Source organism: Sitophilus oryzae, unplaced genomic scaffold (assembly GCF_002938485.1).
Source record: "Sitophilus oryzae breed Bouriz unplaced genomic scaffold, Soryzae_2.0 scaffold_302_pilon_pilon, whole genome shotgun sequence".
Taxonomy (NCBI): Eukaryota; Metazoa; Arthropoda; class Insecta; order Coleoptera; family Curculionidae; genus Sitophilus; species Sitophilus oryzae.
In genome coordinates, this window is record NW_022146866.1 from 1,610,779 (window position 1) to 1,629,550 (window position 18,772).

The 18,772-nt window shown below is 30.8% G+C and overlaps 3 protein-coding genes and 2 long non-coding RNA genes across 9 annotated transcripts; 3 read left to right on the forward strand and 2 right to left on the reverse strand.

The window, feature by feature from the left end:
• Positions 1-1,029: 1,029 nt before the first annotated feature.
• Positions 1,030-1,527, forward strand: LOC115884607. The gene is made up of 2 exons (XR_004050579.1): positions 1,030-1,362; positions 1,434-1,527. It is a non-coding gene; the product is annotated as an uncharacterized LOC115884607 (long non-coding RNA).
• Positions 1,528-4,060: 2,533 nt separating this feature from the next.
• On the forward strand, positions 4,061-6,052 carry LOC115884594 (nucleoporin NDC1). The gene has a single exon (XM_030903222.1). It carries the CDS (start codon positions 4,262-4,264, stop codon positions 5,960-5,962), a length of 1,701 nt encoding a protein of 566 aa, XP_030759082.1. The 5' UTR covers positions 4,061-4,261; the 3' UTR covers positions 5,963-6,052.
• Positions 6,053-6,299: 247 nt separating this feature from the next.
• Positions 6,300-18,114, forward strand: LOC115884612 (uridine-cytidine kinase-like). 5 transcript variants are annotated; one of them, XM_030903246.1, is made up of 10 exons: positions 6,300-6,546; positions 6,600-6,765; positions 6,825-7,009; positions 7,065-7,313; positions 14,037-14,194; positions 14,277-14,533; positions 14,583-14,728; positions 14,780-14,877; positions 14,939-14,987; positions 17,492-18,114. In XM_030903246.1, the coding sequence occupies exons 1-10, from the start codon at positions 6,339-6,341 to the stop codon at positions 17,662-17,664; spliced, it is 1,689 nt and encodes a 562-aa protein (XP_030759106.1). In that variant the 5' UTR covers positions 6,300-6,338; the 3' UTR covers positions 17,665-18,114. The 5 variants fall into 5 exon arrangements, with proteins under 5 accessions (XP_030759106.1, XP_030759108.1, XP_030759109.1 ...); XM_030903248.1 differs by lacking the exon at positions 17,492-18,114 and adding an exon at positions 15,245-17,456; XM_030903249.1 differs by having other exon boundaries at positions 6,392-6,519; positions 6,571-6,765.
• Positions 7,431-13,690, reverse strand: LOC115884613 (surfeit locus protein 4 homolog). Its single transcript, XM_030903252.1, has 6 exons — positions 13,536-13,690; positions 12,540-12,803; positions 12,366-12,483; positions 11,236-11,348; positions 11,001-11,180; positions 7,431-8,082 (listed from the first exon to the last, which is right to left on the reverse strand). Exons 1-6 carry the CDS (start codon positions 13,584-13,586, stop codon positions 7,996-7,998), a joined length of 813 nt encoding a protein of 270 aa, XP_030759112.1. The 5' UTR covers positions 13,587-13,690; the 3' UTR covers positions 7,431-7,995.
• On the reverse strand, positions 18,028-18,596 carry LOC115884614. Its single transcript, XR_004050582.1, has 2 exons — positions 18,321-18,596; positions 18,028-18,248 (listed from the first exon to the last, which is right to left on the reverse strand). It is a non-coding gene; the product is annotated as an uncharacterized LOC115884614 (long non-coding RNA).
• Positions 18,597-18,772: the final 176 nt, after the last annotated feature.

Here is an 18,772-nt window from a genome sequence, read left to right on the forward strand (position 1 = left end):
GACCAAATCCATGTTAATAGGTAATTATTATTTTTAAATATATTTTTGGAACTGCTAGTTTAGTAATTATTAAATTAAATGAACTAAAAGTCTTAAAAATAAACAATTCTTAACCATAACCCCAAAAAATGCAGATCACAATGCAGATCTCCTGTCAACTTTCTTTATTTTTTATTTATTCATTATTTTCATAGTGACGTCACAGGTGGTATGCGCGAACTGAACGAAATTGGAGCCGCTATCGATCATACCTAGTATTCTTTCATTCTTTGTACCATGGTCAGCGGCTGAGAGGCTGAGTAAGCGGTTTCCCTAAACGGTCTCTTTTTACATACAAAAACAGTCAGCCGCTGAGTAAAATACTCAGCGGTCGGTCAGCCGCTGTGTTCCATGAACGCGCACTTTGTGTTATTCAAATATAGTGCGTGTTCAGGGAACACAACGGCTGACTGTTTTTGTGTGTAAAAGTCGTATATTCTATACAAGGATATATAGAAGAAGGATATTCAACTCCCTATAGCGGGCTATGTAGGAAAATATGCCGTATTTTGTCGAGGAAGACGATTACGTCACGACCAATGAGCGTCGAGTATTTGAAATTGAAAACATATAAATTGACGGTAACCTATGTTTTTTGACTCATTTCACTGACAGACGTGATGAGATTATTATTGTAATTTATAGATCCAAACGTTTTTGAAAAAATAATGTATTTTAAAGTTATTTCCTAGAGTTTGGTTTGGCCTTCTATATTTTGGTATTTGTCTACTAATAAATAATATCTTATTTTGTATTTCGATGTATGGAAATCCGCAAGTTTTGTATCTGAAGCCGCAAAGAAATTTCGCTCTATAGTGAGAAAAATGTTATTATATCTTTTTAGACGTGTAGAATTACAAAATTTCTTATTTCAGATGTTCTAAATGTGAGTGCATGTCAAAAATTTAAATATATACTTGAAATATTATTTCAAGTTATATGCTTTGACATTTTTTGGAAGTAAACAAATATTGAAGAAAGTGTTGTGCCTTCACAGAATTTAAATTGGCATTAGGAATAGATTTCCTTGATTTAGTAATAATATTGCTCATAGAAATTGATAATGTGAAGAATAACAATACAGGAACATAGAATAACAAGAAAGAAATTCTAGCAGCAAGTTAGGTTATGAGATAAATTTTATTTATATAGTTTGTTTAAAGAGTTTAGTTTGAAAAAAAGTTAAAACAATTATTATTGTCCAGGTCATATTTGATAACTGTTGTTAATTGATAATTGTACGATGTACAATGCAGGCAATATTTCTGCCTCCTAACGCACTATTCGCTTAAAAGAAGATGTGGGTATTGTATTTATACCTAGGTAGTTAATGATACATGGAATATATTTCTATATTATTGCAATAACGATGTCTTTATGTTGTATTTTTTTAGAACAGATTTATTATTAGTTGGCTAGTGTGTTAGTAGGATAGCCATTGGTAGTTATAAAGTATGAAGTCGTCAGGTATTAATAATAGGAATTGATCAAAGCTTATACATTTATTGTGATATTTATATTGTGAATTTAAGTAGTTAGAGTTTTGGTTGTTTAATAAACGAATTAATATTGCTTATTATTGTATCTAATTAAAAGAACAATGAAAAGTTGAATACCATAGGGGTACGTATGTTATACAAAGAATTTGCATCAACATTTTTTTGGTTATATACTTGTACTGATATTTGTTTCTTGAACTAAAGAATTATACAGTACCTACTACACAATATAATAATCTGCAGCTACATAGGTAGGTAGCTGTTGGTAATTAAATTTTTTATCTAATATAATATCTAACATCAGAAATATTGTTAATTATCAACTATAAACAACTAAGAACTAGAATTATCAACTATAAACACAATATAATATACTGTATCTTAAGCAATATGTAATTATTTAACAATTATTTTTTTTGGGAAATAAAAACTGGTACTAAATTCTTTTTGACTATTTAATTTCTAAGTCACAAATAATGGTGGACAAATAGCAAGAAAATTATACAAGTAAAACATAATTTTAACTTATTTCTCTAATGGAATTTTGGTATTGATCTACTTAGTAGGATATGCAGTTTATCATATTTTTGAATATTTATATTCAATATTGTTCAGGAACAGCCCAATTACTCTGAAAAAAAAATATATGGTCAAATTCTTTGAAAAGAAACTTTTAAAATCAGTAATGATAAAAAAATATATAATTGTTGTATAGCAGAACCAGGGGACACAGAATTAGGGGAATTAACAATAGATTATTAAAAACTGCCTTCTCTTAAAAAAGTAGTATTATATGCACTTAGAAAGACTATAAAGGATATAAGTACACATAGAAAGAAAGTAAGTATCTATACTACTGATATAGATATAGATGATAGAAAGAAAGTAAGTATCTATACATACTATATATGATATATATATATATATATATATATATATATATATATATATATATATATATATATATATATATATATATATATACTATATATATATATATATATATATAACTATATATGAATACGATACCTACAGTATACAATATTATTAGTATAAAAATAACAGCACAGTCGGCACACTTTAAAATAAAAAAGCAGCATAATATTCAGGTATGTATAAAAGTAAAATTTTCTCAAAAATATTAGAATATGAAATAAATTGCAACTAAATTTTAATTAATAAACATAAACAAATAAAATTGTCAGTGTTATTAAAACTTTATGCAAATATATGTTACCTTAATACTTGTCTTTAATCCTACTCTTCTGACATGGCTTTTCAAACTTATCCCCAAATCTCAATTCTTGTTATTAAGAATAATATTTATGAACTTTTGTTTCCATATTAATTTCAATATATTTGAATAAAACTGGAAAAATAATCAATATTGACACTTGAAATATTAATTTCTTATGTCCTTAAATTATTTATATCGTGTTATACATAATATTTACATAAATATTCAATTTAAAAATAGATCAGCACTTGAACGAGTGAATATAAAATAGTATATCATCAATTTCTATGAGCAATATCATTACTAAATCAAGGAAATCTATTCCTAATGCCAATTTAAATTCTGTGAAGGCACAACACTTTCTTCAATATTTGTTTACTTCCAAACAATGTCAAAGCATGTAACTTGAAATAATATTTCAAGTATATATTTTAATTTTTGACATTAAGCACTCACATTTAGAACATCTGAAATAAGAAATTTTGTAATTCTACACGTCTAAAAAGATATAATAACATTTTTCTCACTACAGAGCGAAATTTCTTTGCGGCTTCAGATACAAAACTTGCGAATTTCCATACATCGAAATACAAAATAAGATATTATTTATTAGTAGACAAATACCAGAATATAGAAGGCCAAACCAAACCTCTAGGAAATAACTTTAAAATAAATTATTTATTCAAAAAACGTTTGGATTTTGGATCTATAAATTACAATAACAATCGTCATCACATTTGTCAGTGAAATGAGTAAAAAACATAGGTTACAAATCTGAAGTTGTCTCTGAAACTGAAATCTGTCAATTCTAAACTGTGAAGTTAGACAATAGTTAGACAAAAACAATGCTGTCCTTGTCTAGGCGGCCATACTTGTCGTGAGGAGAATGACAGGAATGACACTAATGACTGTTTCCAATTTTCCTATTTCACTGTCACCCCCCTGCCGCGAACTGGTCTGACTGTCAGCCAACAATCAGAATTTTCTGTGTGAACAGCTTACTGTTGGTTGGAAACCAATCAAAAATTTCTGTGCGAACGCGTCTTACCCTATTGCGCATGATTATCTGTTGGAAATATGTTTCTTACAGCTGTGAGAACAAACCTGATATGTGGGCGTCTCATATTTCTGTTCCACCCTAAAAAGGCTCCACCAGATACTCATTCTAAAATTTCTCCCGGATCTATGTTTTTACATGTAATTAAAGTCTTTATTAATTAAACTTTATTACACGCACATCCCTGATTATAAAATCTGGCAACCTTCCTTGAATGTCATTAATGACAATTGACATTGACAGACTTTCAAACCTTTCAAATAAATGTCAACGGAAAATAGTTAATTACAGCGGTAAAATTGTTTTTAACGCCACACAAATTTAAATGTTACTTACCTTATTGTGTAATATTTAGAGAAGAAATTAACTATACTGTATTGACATTTTGAGTGGAGTCTTTTTACCGGCTTTGGAGAAAAACGGGTCAAAATGAACTATAACCTAACAGTGCCCGGGAGTTTTACTTATAAAGACTTGCTTCTGCGAAAGTTGTCCTATGCAGTTATTTCCAGTGTGTTAACTCAATTATTTATTTTATTTATATATGTATTTCTTAGCAATATCGACTTACTTCATCCAATACAATGGGGTTTTTCAACGCTTCGTATACTCACATCTTTCAGCACATGGATTTTTATGTTACCATTTTTAACGATCATTTTTGCACAGAGTCTAATTTGTGCGAAGGACTATGTTATCAAGACGTCATACTGTTCAACAAGATTTCAAAAATTCCTTTCCACCTTCTCAGTGCATAATCTAATATTATGTTTGCTTCATGTTATTGCTGGTGCTGTGCTCATATGGTTGTTTTTATCTATATCTGGAGGCAAATATAACAATCTGACCGAGAATTGTAAGGGTTTGGTATATTGTTTAAATGAAGGAGCCTTTTTTCTGGTTTTAAGTGGATTTTGGACTGGTTTTTATTTTTTCATGAAGGTATACATAGCAGAAAAAAATTTGACATTCCCAGTAATACATCAGCGCAAATTTTTACAGTTTAAATCTCAGTTAGGATCTATCGTACAAGATTCAATAACTCATTCTTTTTGGCCGTCTATATATTTTGCATTCTTATATTACCTTCAAGGAGACTCCTGGGTAGAAGGCTTTAAGAGTATTTTTGGCTTATTGGAATATGAAGTAAAGCCAAATGTATGGATATACTTTTACTTATGGTTCTTTAATGCTCTGTACTATTTCAATATGAACTTAATGAGGTTCTATTTCAACTTATTCTTAACAGAACCAGTACAGTTTCCTTTAGTGAAAGATCATTCTGATAGTTTAACATTGCAAGAAAGTATCATAAACTATGAGTGGCCTATAGTTCAGAATTTAGCATGTTTAGATCTCCATTTACTTGCACAATGGTCAGCAATCAGAAGACAAGTGTTTTTTACACTTTCCAATCCGGGAGGCCATCCACACAATTGGAATTTCTTAGTGGAAAACGTTATGAAACTTGTAAAGGAATACACCAACTTACTGAACAAAACTATAGATGTACCCGAACAAAATACAAAACCTTCAATAATCCAAGCACCTATAATACAGAGTCCTGATAGATTTAGAAACTTAAGAAATATGGCTCTTTATGACCAAGACGATTTTAATATAATAGAAGTTTCACAAGTCCCAGCAGTTAAGTTTTCTATCTCAGACAATCTTATTTCCAAGTTATCTGCCAGGCTATCAAGCACTATTGAATTTGTTAAAGTGATTTTGGGAATCAAGTTTTTATTTGGGGAATTACCGCAAGCTAATGTAAGGAAGTGTTTAGCTAATGGACATTTAATTATCTGGGCTTCACAGGGAATAGCAGATATTGTTAGTTTTTCACTGACAGAGGATAAATTCGGCATTGTACAGAAGGACCTTCCAGTTATTATATCCAGTCTTGTTAATCTGAAACAAAGTCTTGAAAAACTGAACAAAGTTCCAGCATTGACTCGAAAGATGGTGGGCTATGATGATTTTAATTATCAAATGAAAGGGGCTGTAACTGCAGCTGTAAAGAGAAGCCTTTTTAACATATGTAGAACTTTTGGGGGATATTTACATGACATTCCTCTCAATAAAGAGGTACTCCAATATCTGCGAACACACATAATTTGTAAAAGTTAAATGATTTTGTACTCTTTTATTTATATGTGGACTGTTATTAGATTTCTATTTTGTCAGTAAAAATTAAAATATGTTATTTTTTCTAATTGACTACTTGTTTTATTTTTTAAAATCAATAAAAAAAATGAAAATCTAAAATAGTTCAAATCAGAGGTTCAAATGTTAAATGGACTGAAAATAGTTCCATTGTGAAGGTATATGAGCCAGTTTGGAGCCAGTGCTCTCTCTGAAGCTATATATAATATCGATGAACAACCCTCATCATATCGATATGCCGTACGGCCGCGATCGATGATTTCTTACAGCACTAATGCTTAACCTTTAAAAGTAGTTCAAATATACTTTTTGGTTATGTTTATTAAATATTTTATAAACAATGATAAAACGGCATTTTCTGAGAAAAATATTTTCAAATGTGAGTACTTTCAAGCATCAATTTGTTAAATATTCATTGGATAATGTAAAAACTCATCAAAAAGAACTTATGTCCAGAGGCTTACCCAAACAAAAACCTATTGATGGCGTTAAAAATATTATATTGGTGTCTTCTGGTAAAGGTGGTGTAGGAAAATCAACAACGGCAGGTAATAAATTTATATTTATTCTAGGTACGTCTTAATATGCTTTCACGTTATAGTCAATCTTTCTACGGCATTAAAATTAGTTTATCCTGAGAAAAAAGTTGGATTACTTGATACTGATATTTTTGGTCCTACAGTGCCTTTGATGATGAATCTTCACGAGACACCATTCCTTACAGACAAAAATCTCATGGAACCATTGATCAACTATGGCGTAAAATGGCACATTAAAATTATATTAAAACAGCCAGGAATTATATTAAAATTGATCTTATTTACAGCATGTCTTTTGGGTTCTTGATTGAGGAAGGCTCTCCGGTCATCTGGAGAGGTCTTATGGTAATGCAAGCTCTAGAAAAGTTAATGAGACAAGTTTATTGGGATGATATTGATTATTTAATTGTGGACACACCTCCAGGAACTGGTGATACCCATCTTACTCTAATCCAAAATTTACCTATAAATGGTATTGGATGTTTTATTTAATATATTTACAATATAACTTTCGGAATATATTTAAGGTGTTGTATTAGTCACAACTCCACAAAAAGCTGCATTGGAAGTAACAAAAAGAGGTGCAAAGATGTACAAAAAACTAAATATACCCATAATAGGACTAGTGGAGAATATGAGCACTGTGATATGCCCATCTTGCTCAACAAATATAAAAGTGTTTGGAAGTGACACTGAAAAACTAGTCAAAGACATAAATATTGAGATTTTAGAAAGTTTTCCTTTAAATGAAAGTACTGCTGAAGCATGTGATAAAGGTACCCCTATTGTTTTAGATAAAAATGCTGTAGAATTTACCTTATATAAAAATGTTGCTCATAGAATAGTTGATTTTTTAAAGGATAAGACGCCATAGAAAGAAAAACAATGTTTTAGTAAAAAATATGCCTTTATTGATTTTGAAAAACAACCCATATACTATATATTACATAATCTCTTTTGATACTGTCACAGAGAAAAAGAATGGAAGATTTTTTCCTTATTTTTGAGCGTTTTTTTTATATCAGAATAAAGTTACTGAGTCAAATTCTTTGTTCTTTTTTTTTCTATCGTGGTCCATTAAAGTCATCAACAGTATTTAAAACATAAAAAATAAAATATATATGTACAAAATTTCAAATAACATAAACACCATCATATAAATAAATAAAAAAGAAAACGTTGCATTTTAGGAGCATTGCAAGTATACAAAATTGTTGAAATATAAAGATTTTTTTTAAATATTGGAATTATTTTTATAAAATTTGGCAATCAGGAAAAGCGGCAATACTAATAAAAAAAATATGACTTAAATTAAAAAGTACAAATATAACAGTCAGTAGATTGTGTCTAAAATTAAAAGAAATATTCATTTCACTTAACATATGTATTAAAATTGTCCATAATCACGAAATATGATTTCTCTCTTCAACAGCTCTTAAAAACTTTACTAAACGATTTTTACCATTTCTTCTTGTGTTCGTCCATGGATACTCCACCAGGTCCTAAATATACTATCATAAGCAGTCCTCCTATTACAGAAAGTGTCTGAAAACGAATCAAATAAATGTTAATAAGTTACAATTATTTAACATACCATACATATTTTGCTACATGCATTTTTTAACTTGTCTCGATTTTTGAAATAAAGAAAACCATAACAGTCAATTTAGAAATTCAGTGCCTTCACATTTTTTTCTGCATAGAATAATTAATAAGGAAAAATAAAACATGCCTTAGGACTGTTATAGTATTTCCACAGTCAATTGAAAGTATTGAGACTCTTAATTCCTTTGCCCTGACGATGCCGACAAAGACAGTGCCGAAATTAAGAGTTCCAATCCATTCCAACTGACTTCAGATAAACTATAGTGTTATCCATAAAAAATGTAGGCGACTGTCATTGCTTTCAATTACAATTGACATTTCATATAATTTCCTATGCTTGGACATGTTTATGCTAAATGAGATATAGATAATATAATTTTCGTTCGCCCTATACCGGGTGCGTCTCAAAAGTGGCTCACCCCCTATAAATTTTTTATTTTTTCAGATAAAACAACGGGATTTGGTATATTCGAATATGACATAAATTGGGATTGAGTGACATTTTCCATTGTTTTCTGTCACTTCCGGTTTCACCGGAAATGACTACAACTTTTGATTTATAAATGGCACCCTCGGTATTTTTTTACTTTATTCTATATATTATTTGAAAATGACAATCTGAATCGAATGACATCATATGTCAACTTTTGATATATTCCCTCAATAAAAATTGTATTTTAAATTTCAATCTAGAGTGCCATGACTGTGTTAAAAACACTAATTTTTAATCAAGGAGCCTTGGAAAAATAGATTTGATCGTCTAATGTTTTTAGTGTCTTGTCCTGGTCGGTTAAAAGATGCCCAAATCGTGTTTTTAATCATATCTCAATTTTTTCAAATGGAACGAGGGTGGCTCATTAGCATATTTTGAAAAAGCAATTTTTTGCGAATAATTTGATACCACACACTTGGTATTTCGAGTCAAATTGTCATTATGAACCGCATGTTACGATTTCAAATAAACCATATGCGAAAATGTCAAAAGTTGACATATGATATGATATGTCATTCTATTCAGAGTGTCATTTTCTATCGAATAAAATAAAAAAATACCGAGGGTGTCATTTAAAAATCAAAAGTTGTAGTCCTTTCCAGTGAAACCGGAAGTAACAGAAAACAATTGAATATGTCAATCAATCCCAATTTATGTCATATTCGAAATTACCAAATCCCGTTGTTTTATCTGAAAAAATAAAAAAGTTATAGGGGTGAGCCACTTTTGAGACGCACCCGGTATAAGCAAGTAACTTAGTAGAAACTTTTCAAATCAAGAAATAATTTCCATATTAAGAACAACTCCCTTCTTTTAACAAAGGAATGACTAGTAAATAAGCATTTTTTTGCTTATTTACTAGAGATGAGCAAAAAATCGCAAACTGTGATTCAATCGCAGCGATTTTAAAATCTCAATCGCAACCTGCGATTGGCTCTCATAAGCTTGTTTCATATAGACGCGAAGCGCGAATTGCGGAAAGCGATTCGCCAAAAAATATTCGTAAAATTTGGATCTATTTCATACAGTCGCGAATTTCTAGGAACATTTCATTTTTGCTCCACTGAAAGTTACCAAAAAAAATCATAACCTGAGATAGCTTAATTTGTTTTTTATTCGTGTTTACGATCTTTATTTTATATTTTATAGCAGACAATATGAGTTTAAATTTGTTTAATGATTATGAATATTGATTACGATTGTAGGATTGGAACAGAAGGCGCAAAATTGCCATTTACTTATTGTTAAAACGTAGAAGAGAGAACGGGTTTATAGGTCATTTGGGACATGTGAAATATTTAAATTTCGTAAGCAACAAGGGTGCTTATCGCAATTTAATTCAAGAAATGAGGACAAAAGATGAGAAAAAATTTAGGAATTTTCAGATTGTCTGTACAGGAGTTTGATAACTTGGTAGAAAAATTATCACCATATAATTTCAAAAACATATTATGCACGAGAACCCATTTCACCTGGAGAAATGCTTTCAGTTACTTTGCGGCAGCGTCGTCGTCAAAATCAGGTCAAAATAATCGATAACCGGATCACAACACCATTCTGCGCAAACGCGAACCTTAAAATCGCGCGAATATTCGCAAAAAGTTGAAAATACTTTAATTTTCCCGCCCCCCAAATTTTAAATCTTGCTAATCGCCAAAATCTTAAAATTTCTGACAGCGCCGCCATGATCATTAAAATTTGACCAATGAGAGCAGTTTCGCAAAATCGCGATTCGCGTCTATATGAACAAAGCTATATAGGAAACTGCGATTGCGATTTCTTCTATTTTTATTTGCGAGTTTCAATTTAGGCAACCAGTATACTATAGCTGCGATTTGCGACTTTGTTGCGATTTTCTACGATTTGCGATTTTGTTGCGATTGCGCTTTTGTAAACTGGCACCGTGATTGATGATGGCAACTTTTGACATTTTCGCTCAAAAATCGCATTTTGAATTTCAATCTAGAATGTCATGGCTGTCATTATTTACACATTGTATAACACTATAAAATATCATAAAATTTTAAACTATTTCAAGGTTTCCTAGGCATTTTTATATACATACTTTACATTTTGAAAATTTTCAATGTAACAGTAAACACTCAAAAACACCATATGATCGAAAAAAAAACGGCGTCCAGTTGGCTTGGAAATGACGATCGTTGACATTCTCCATATAATTTCTTAATATAAAATGACAGCGATCTCTATTTCATAGCCATCGCTGGCGTCTTTTTTTAATCATACGCTATTTTATCTTCAAGCTGTATATGTGTAAGATCCATTGGAAATAATAATTATCTAGTATGTAATAAAATATAAAGCAAATTATTTTTTTATAAATTATATCGAACTAAAGTTATACCTGGAAAAAGTCGTATTTTAAGAAATCCCTCAAAGGTTTGTAATCTGGAATATACCACCAAGCATTGTGATAGAAATTGAGCATTGTCAAAAGCAGCACCAAGATCAGGGCAGACAATTTAGTTTTATATCCTATTGTCACCAAAACCATAAGGGCCGAACCAAGCAGGTCTTGTAAAATCTAAAATTATTATGTGTTATTTAATGACATGTGTATTTGTTTATTTACTCTATACCTGTAGAAAACTGAATTCAAACCTGATCAGTGTGATAAACATAAAAGCTAATAATATTCTGCCTGTTAATTGTAAATAACTTTTAGGCTTGTTGTCCCCTAGAGTCGGAACACCTACAAAAAATAACAAAGTTCCATAAAATATACAGTATTCACAAGCACCTTGATGAGAAATATGTTAAAAAATTGTCTTATTAGCTTAACTATTAACTTCCATATTATTTTAAATTGATATGTACAATGGGAGGATGCGTGACAGTGACTGGTGTGTCATCATAATTCACAGGCATATTGTATTTCCTGTTATTTTCTGGATTTAGTCTGTCTAAATCTTCCTTGATTTCTGACACACTATAGTTGAAAATTACAGATATCTTAAAAGTTTTCAATAGTAAGATCAGATGGTAAAACAATTCTATGGTAAAATTAAAAAAAGTAACAACGAAAACTTTCAAAGAAAAAAAATCAGACATTTCTGTAGGGTCTTCATTAAACAGAAAAATTTCTAAAGGTGCGTTCACACCGGCTGCGCCTCTCCGCCCAAATCTTTTTTAACATATACTTTTGAGCGCGCTAAAAAAATACACTTCAAAGTACATGTTAAAAAAATGTTTTGTGCGGCGCGGAGCGGCACAGCCGGTGTGAACGCACCTTAATAGTCTTCGGATCGATACTGTCTCTTACCTTCAGGGAGTTAGTACCGTCACAGAATAGAGAGATAGCGCGCGCGTGCACATATTAGTTTTAACACTTATAGAATTTAAAGAAAGTAGAAAGGAAAAAAAATCTAAAGAGAAAAAAACTGGCATTAAATATACAAAATTAATTTTGGACCTGTTCTCAGATTTTATACATATTCTACTTAATATTCTACATTAGGTATCTACGCACTTTTCTACATACACATAGAAAATTAATTTTCTACGCGTCATTACCCAACCCTGACCCCATCATATTGTCGCCCTTGATTGGATTCAACATTTTCAAAGATCCATTGTATACAAAACTTAAATTGTGACTAATTTTTCCGTTGCAGAGACTTTTGTCTTTAAAAACTATTCTCCCATGCATCCAATTCTTATCCGCTCTATATGAACAGCGATAATTAAGTAAAAATATTATAAAAACTACCGGCAAATAAGCTTTTAGCTTCTCCTTTACTTTCAGCCAATACCAAGAGAAGTGCACCAACCAAAGCAAAATTTCTTAATAGGAACTGTAGGTCCCAAAGTATACTGTATGCCAAAGTCTAAAATATGAATTAATAATAAAATAAGCTTAAAACAACAAAATTTATAGATTTACCTGTAACACAACAATGAAGAACAAAACCCCACAAGCAATAGTTACTCGATATCTAACAATAACCATTACACAGCCTCCTAATTGAAAAACTAAATTTACTAGTACAAACACTGTTGCTAAAAAGTATCCACAGCCCCATGACATGTTCATGTACTCTCTCTGTTCATTCCATTGGCTCCACATTCTTATGCCATCTTCGAAAAAGGTTGAAATAAGACATAACCGCGCTAATGTGGGTAGAATATGTTTTAATTTTCTTTGAACCTACAAAAATTATAAATACCCATTTAAAATAAATGTTGTTATTGGAACTGGTAATAATAAACATTCTATTTTGTTTATAAAACCTAAGCATATAGTTACAAATGTAAAAGTACCTAATATTTTATCATACCAGAGAAAAGTTGTTGTAAATAATATATCTTAACAATAAATAAAACTAAAAGCTGGACAAATACCCAACAGTCAGCTTCTGTTCATTCTATATATTTTTATAAATAATTTTAATTTATAATTCTGAAAATAATTGAGCCTTAAATTAAATATTCTCCAAACTTAAAATCTGAGTAACCTTGACATTCAAAATTTAAGTTGTAATTTTCTAATTGTCTACCTTTGCAATATTATTACTAGAACATAAAAATAATCACTACAACTCAAGGATAATAATTCAAAAATAGGTCGATTATTAGTACCTAATACATATGGAATTGTAACATATTTATAACCTTTATGCACAAAACAGGCACTTAAATTACATTCTTTAAAAATGGGTTAAGTAAACTGATTAAAAACAACTATTTATTAACAAAGTATTAAAAATATACTGTAAAAACCTGTTGAACCGTCTAAATAATGGTTTAAGCTGACGTGACCTTTTTACTTACAGTAAGTAGGTACTGTATCTGTTTTTATTAAAAAAAACGAAAATTTTAACATAAGTTTTTATATAAAACAAGTTGAAATAAAACTTTTGTAATCGGATAATATTATTACCTGATCTGCAACATCTTCCGCCTTCGAAATATATTCATTTTGGGTGTTCATCGTTGATAATTTTATTAAAAAAACTCCACGCAGTCACACACTTTTTCGACTAGCACTGCTGAAAAACAAAAGTTCCACATCGCAGCTGTCAGTTGGTTGTGTTATCAAAAGTTGTCAAAAATAAGACTTTTGAACTAAAAATATGAAGTTCTTCATATTGTTTTAGATTTCGTATGGATATTTGAATTTTCCATATTAACTTTATATCATACTTTATATTCGATATTAAGTCAGGTCTCGAAAAAAAATAAGTTTACCCTGAGTTTTTCCATTACTCTGTAAATAAAATGGTCGAGTAGTCATTCAGAGATGATAGAAGAAGATCGATAAACATCGCCCAACCCTAGTCTAGCCCAGTCTAGCCCAGAGATATACTACTTTTCTATATCTTTGGATATATACTTTTCTATATCATCTTTGGTCTATCCCAAATTCCAACTTTTTTTATAGTATACAAATGCAAAGCTGCGCATGTACAGATCGATTTTTCTATAAATAGTTTGAGAAAAATGAGCGATAACAGAATATTAAATGCGACAAAAATGAACGGAATAGAAGGAAAAACACCATTTTTGATTGGTGTGGCAGGTGGCACAGCAAGTGGAAAGGTATAGTACTCTAAAATGAGTTTACCTATGAGCTATGCATTCTTTTTCTTAAATATATATTTTTTACTTTAATACTTTATAGAGTACAGTATGTAAAAGAATTATGGAGAAATTGGGGCAAGTTGAAGTTGATTCAAAGCAAAGACAGGTCGTATGCATATCCCAAGATAGTTTTTATCGAGAACTCACACCTTCTGAAATTGCAAGGGCCGAAAAAGGCCAGTTCAATTTTGACCACCCCGATGCATTTAATGATACTCTTATCAAAGATACTTTAACTGACATTCTGGCGGGTAAAATGGTACAGATTCCGATATACGATTATAGACACCATTCTCTGTAAGTGCTTGGCATTGTGTTATATTTTATTATAAAATATTTTCTCTAGAAAAAAAGATGAAGTCTTGACCATATACCCAGCAGATGTTGTTTTATTTGAAGGAATTCTGGTTTTCTATTTTCCTGAAGTAAGAAAATTGTTCCATATGAAACTGTTTGTTGATACTGACTCAGATACAAGACTGGCTCGAAGAGGTATGAATTGTAACATTAATTGAATAGTTTGTTTTAACGATTACTCTTCAGTTCCTCGCGATATTATTGAAAGGGGCAGAGACCTTGATCAAGTATTAAATCAGTACATGAACTTTGTTAAGCCAGCATTTGAAGAGTTTTGTTCTCCAGTAAGTTAAAGCTGTGCTTTTAGTTTTGATTTGGTAATTCCACTCTTGTTTGTATTTTTAGACCAAAAAATTTGCTGATGTAATAATACCTAGGGGAGCTGATAATCATGGTAAGTGCATTTATTTTCTAATGTTTATTCAAGCTTATCATGAATGTGTAATATGGTAAGGTATAGATAGTCACTGCAAATTGTCATTTAAATAAATGTAGCATCTGGTTAAATCACCACAATTGGCTTTACTCCTTAACAATCATTTAAAATTTATGTTATATATGTCTAACTTAAATTTGAGCATGTCATTGTCTTGTATATATGCATGTTTGGTCAATGTGATGTGACACTCACAAATTTTCTTTCTTTTGCAGTGGCTATTGATCTTATCGTTCATCACATCAAGGACATATTACAAGGGCGACCACGTGAAAACGGAGTATATAACACTCCACAGTCAATTTAAACACTATTAGGGAACACTTTACACTAAACAATATTTCTGTTTTGCTTCTATTTTGATGAGCAACAAAAATTGTCTTTTAAATACTTAACATCACATCTATAGAATTTATCGAATTTATAGACAGTGAGACAATAAAAATACTTGGTAGTTTGGTATATTTAAGGCGTGATTTCTTCCGGCGTCTGGCGTTCGCGTCCCGCCACACACTGGTTGGCTCTTATAGACGTACATGGCCAAAACCGGTATTTTATTATATCAATGAAAAGTAATGGTATCGCTTTATAGGGAAACAAACTACTGGGCGACGGACAGCGGGCACCAGTCGTCGCTAGGAAATCGCACGTTTAACCAAATGTAAATTTATTCCGGTATTAATCTTTAGTTATACATTTTCTTAAATACAGTGTACAGTGTGTGCAATATATTTGGACACATCTGATAATAAAATATTATTTTAAGTTTCTACAAAAAAAAAATTTCAAAAGTCTCTTTATCCATAAATCTGCAATTAAGCTAGTCAAAATTTAAGTAAGCTGTTTCAGGTACAAAATAAGGAAAATTTGTTCAACAGTAAAGTGGTCTAATTTTCTAAATTATGTAAAAAATTAGGTACCTTTCTGCAAAAAATGTCATTTTTTCATCCTCAGGCTTCATAATAAATTTTACAAAAAAATATATTCAATATTATGTTTGTTCCAACCGGACGAGAGAACCGTCCTAGAACGATAATTTCCTATCAGTCAATTCATTTGTTAATCTTGACAAACGATCAAACTTTTCAAACAATAAGTGGGCGACTAGAAATTACCGTCCCAGGATCGGTTCTCGGTCCGGTTGGAACGAACCTATTAATTTAATAATTGATTGATATTAATAAAAAAAATTGTGTATGTACTATGTACATATTTGAAGTGGCTTCTTACTTCCGTCTGTCTGTTTGTCCGTCTGCCCATCTGTCCGTCTGAGGACTCCATTCGAGTACCTCTATCCATATATCTATCCACGTGCCTAGTTTGGTTCCAGTCTACTCAAGAATTAAGAAAAACCCTGAGGATTTCGTCCATATAGAGGCATCGGTTCGAAACGTCGGGGACGTCATCCTGTAGCCCGTTGATCATGTCAAAATCGTCCCATATTTTTCTTTCTCAATCTATCGACAGATCAAATTTCATTTAAATCGTACGATTTTTTTATTTGATTCAGTGATGATGGGGTTTCGTAGCGCACGAAACGTCGTCAAAATATAGTTTCGAGCACCGTCTGCTTTCCGAGTTTCAGCTCCCTAACTCGCATAGAGCCCGAGTTACGACTCTCTGTCGTAACATCTGATAGTTACCACTTTTCCTCTCGCGTCTTGTGTGTTACGGTCGTGTATCGTGGCCTTCAATTTTTACTCCCATCGTGCTTAAAGAAGTTTCACTTCAAAAGCTGTAAATCCTATAAAAAACTAAAGAAGAAAAGGAATACCTTAGAGTAATCAACTTTAGTCTATGATAAATTTGAAATTTAGCAGACTAATTTTGCTTTAAAATTAAAATAAGTTTGTACAGAAATAAAAGGTTTAAATTATTTCTTACCATTGCACTATTGTAGAATTTTTTAAGAAACTTAAAATAAAATCTTACCTACACTATTTTATTAATGGTAAAGGTGTATAAAATATGGGTATTCCATTAGTGAAAAAATTGCATCACTCAATATGTCTATTCAGATTGATGTAATATTTGTTGTTTGTTAGTAGTGTGGTAAATAACTATATAATTCCATTTTAACATAGACGTAGCTTTTATTTTAGTGTAACTGATAAGTTAACTTTATGTTTTACAACATATCTATGTGATGTTAACTAAGTATTTATTGTGATGCCATTCAATTTGAAAGTGTATTTTCGAATTGGGTTCTTAGATTTTTTTTGTTTAAGAAAAGAGACAGTGTAACAGCTGCACAATTATCTTTGATACAATACTGGTGTTTATTTAAAGCACACACACTATATACCTTCATACAGATATATGTTATTTTTTTAACATAATGTCAATATTATAACTAATATTTGATTTATACCTGATATACAATTATTGTAACTATTTACAGTGTGACAAATATATAAATATAGAAAAGGCCTTTTTTTATTATCTTTATTTAAAACTTTCAGTCGCAATCGATCTCATCGTACAGCACATAAGGGAAATTTTAACGAACAGACCCACCAGGAACTCCGAAGAAAGAGCTTTGGCAGCATCTAAACTTCTTAATGCATCACCTTGCCAATCTCCCTCTAAGAGAGGGCTAGTAGGAAACGATGGTGTCTTTAAAAGACCCCATTAAAGGTGTTAAAACGTAAGCCTACTTATTACATAGAAAGTTTGTCTTAGAAATATACAACTTAATGAGACTTATAAATGTAGAGTTTTAATATTTCTAAGGCTGTTTAGTTATTGTTTTTTCTTTGTTATTTATTTTATAAAAACTGAAGCTGCTTGTATTTGTATTAAAACTCATAAGTACCTTAGAAGCAGTGACTGCACAATTTAGGTAAGTAATCTAATAAAACGAATTTATTTATTAAAATTTTTATATTAAACAGTGGCTTGAGACTTACGACTATATGAGAACAGAAATGATGAGTGATAATGATATAAAATCAGAGTAATTATTTTTCTAGTTTATAAAAGTTTTTAGCTGTTGTTCTTTTGCATAATTTTTGTTTATTTACGTGATATTTCTGCCAAATGTTAACCAATATTGTTTTGTTTGAATAAAATAATAGATATATAATTAGTAATTTTTATTTATTAATAGTTAGTGCTTATAAACTAAAGAATCATTCTCTCCAAGCTTCATTCAACAGTACCCTTAAATCTTAAGTTATTGATAATACAATTCCAAGTTCATTCCATCATGAATTTCATCTAATTTTTTAAATAAGGACACAACATATTAAAAATTGTTTCCATTTGGAAATAAAAATAACAAAAGGATACAATCTTGTAGTTGAATGTGGTCTTTAAAAGTTGTATACCACTTCTTCAAAACTATTTTGTCCCATCGGGTCCCTGTTTGTGCGGCGATCAGTTTCTTTAAATCACCTACAGTATCGTCAGGATTGCATTTTACACGGACCTTTTTTCCCAATCTATCGTTACAAGTTATTTCGATCATGATTTAGGATTTGGACTGTACTGTGGATTTGAATATTTTGTAGATGTTTGGATTTTGATTTATTTGGCAATCAAAATTGAGGTTAGAAAATGTGTCAAAGTCAAATTGTGTTCTACTTTTTGGCATTAACTGCCATTACTAATTACCATAGATAACTGGTCATTATACTAATGGCAGTTACTTTTTGCAGAGGAGTACTTGGTTCTACGGCCTGAGCTGCCAGGGTACTTCTGTATATTTGAAACGTTGGATACTACCCTTTATACTACCCATG

What these genes read in the sequence shown, in the direction of transcription:
- LOC115884612 (XM_030903246.1), top strand. Translation starts at nt 6,339, where the DNA reads ATGATAAAACGGCATTTTCTGAGAAAAATATTTTCAAATGTGAGTACT. An exon ending in ATCAACTATGGCGTAAAATG is followed by an intron (nt 6,766 to 6,824) that starts GCACATTAAAAT and finishes TCTTATTTACAG; the next exon opens with CATGTCTTTTGGGTTCTTGA. An exon ending in TGCTGAAGCATGTGATAAAG is followed by an intron (nt 7,314 to 14,036) that starts GTACCCCTATTG and finishes CTTTTTTTATAG; the next exon opens with TATACAAATGCAAAGCTGCG.
- LOC115884594 (XM_030903222.1), top strand. Translation starts at nt 4,262, where the DNA reads ATGAACTATAACCTAACAGTGCCCGGGAGTTTTACTTATAAAGACTTG.
- LOC115884613 (XM_030903252.1), bottom strand. Translation starts at nt 13,586, where the DNA reads ATGAACACCCAAAATGAATATATTTCGAAGGCGGAAGATGTTGCAGAT. An exon ending in AGCTAAAAGCTTATTTGCCG is followed by an intron (nt 11,349 to 12,365) that starts GTAGTTTTTATA and finishes TATTTTTTGTAG; the next exon opens with GTGTTCCGACTCTAGGGGAC. An exon ending in TAAAATACGACTTTTTCCAG is followed by an intron (nt 8,083 to 11,000) that starts GTATAACTTTAG and finishes ATTCGTTTTCAG; the next exon opens with ACACTTTCTGTAATAGGAGG.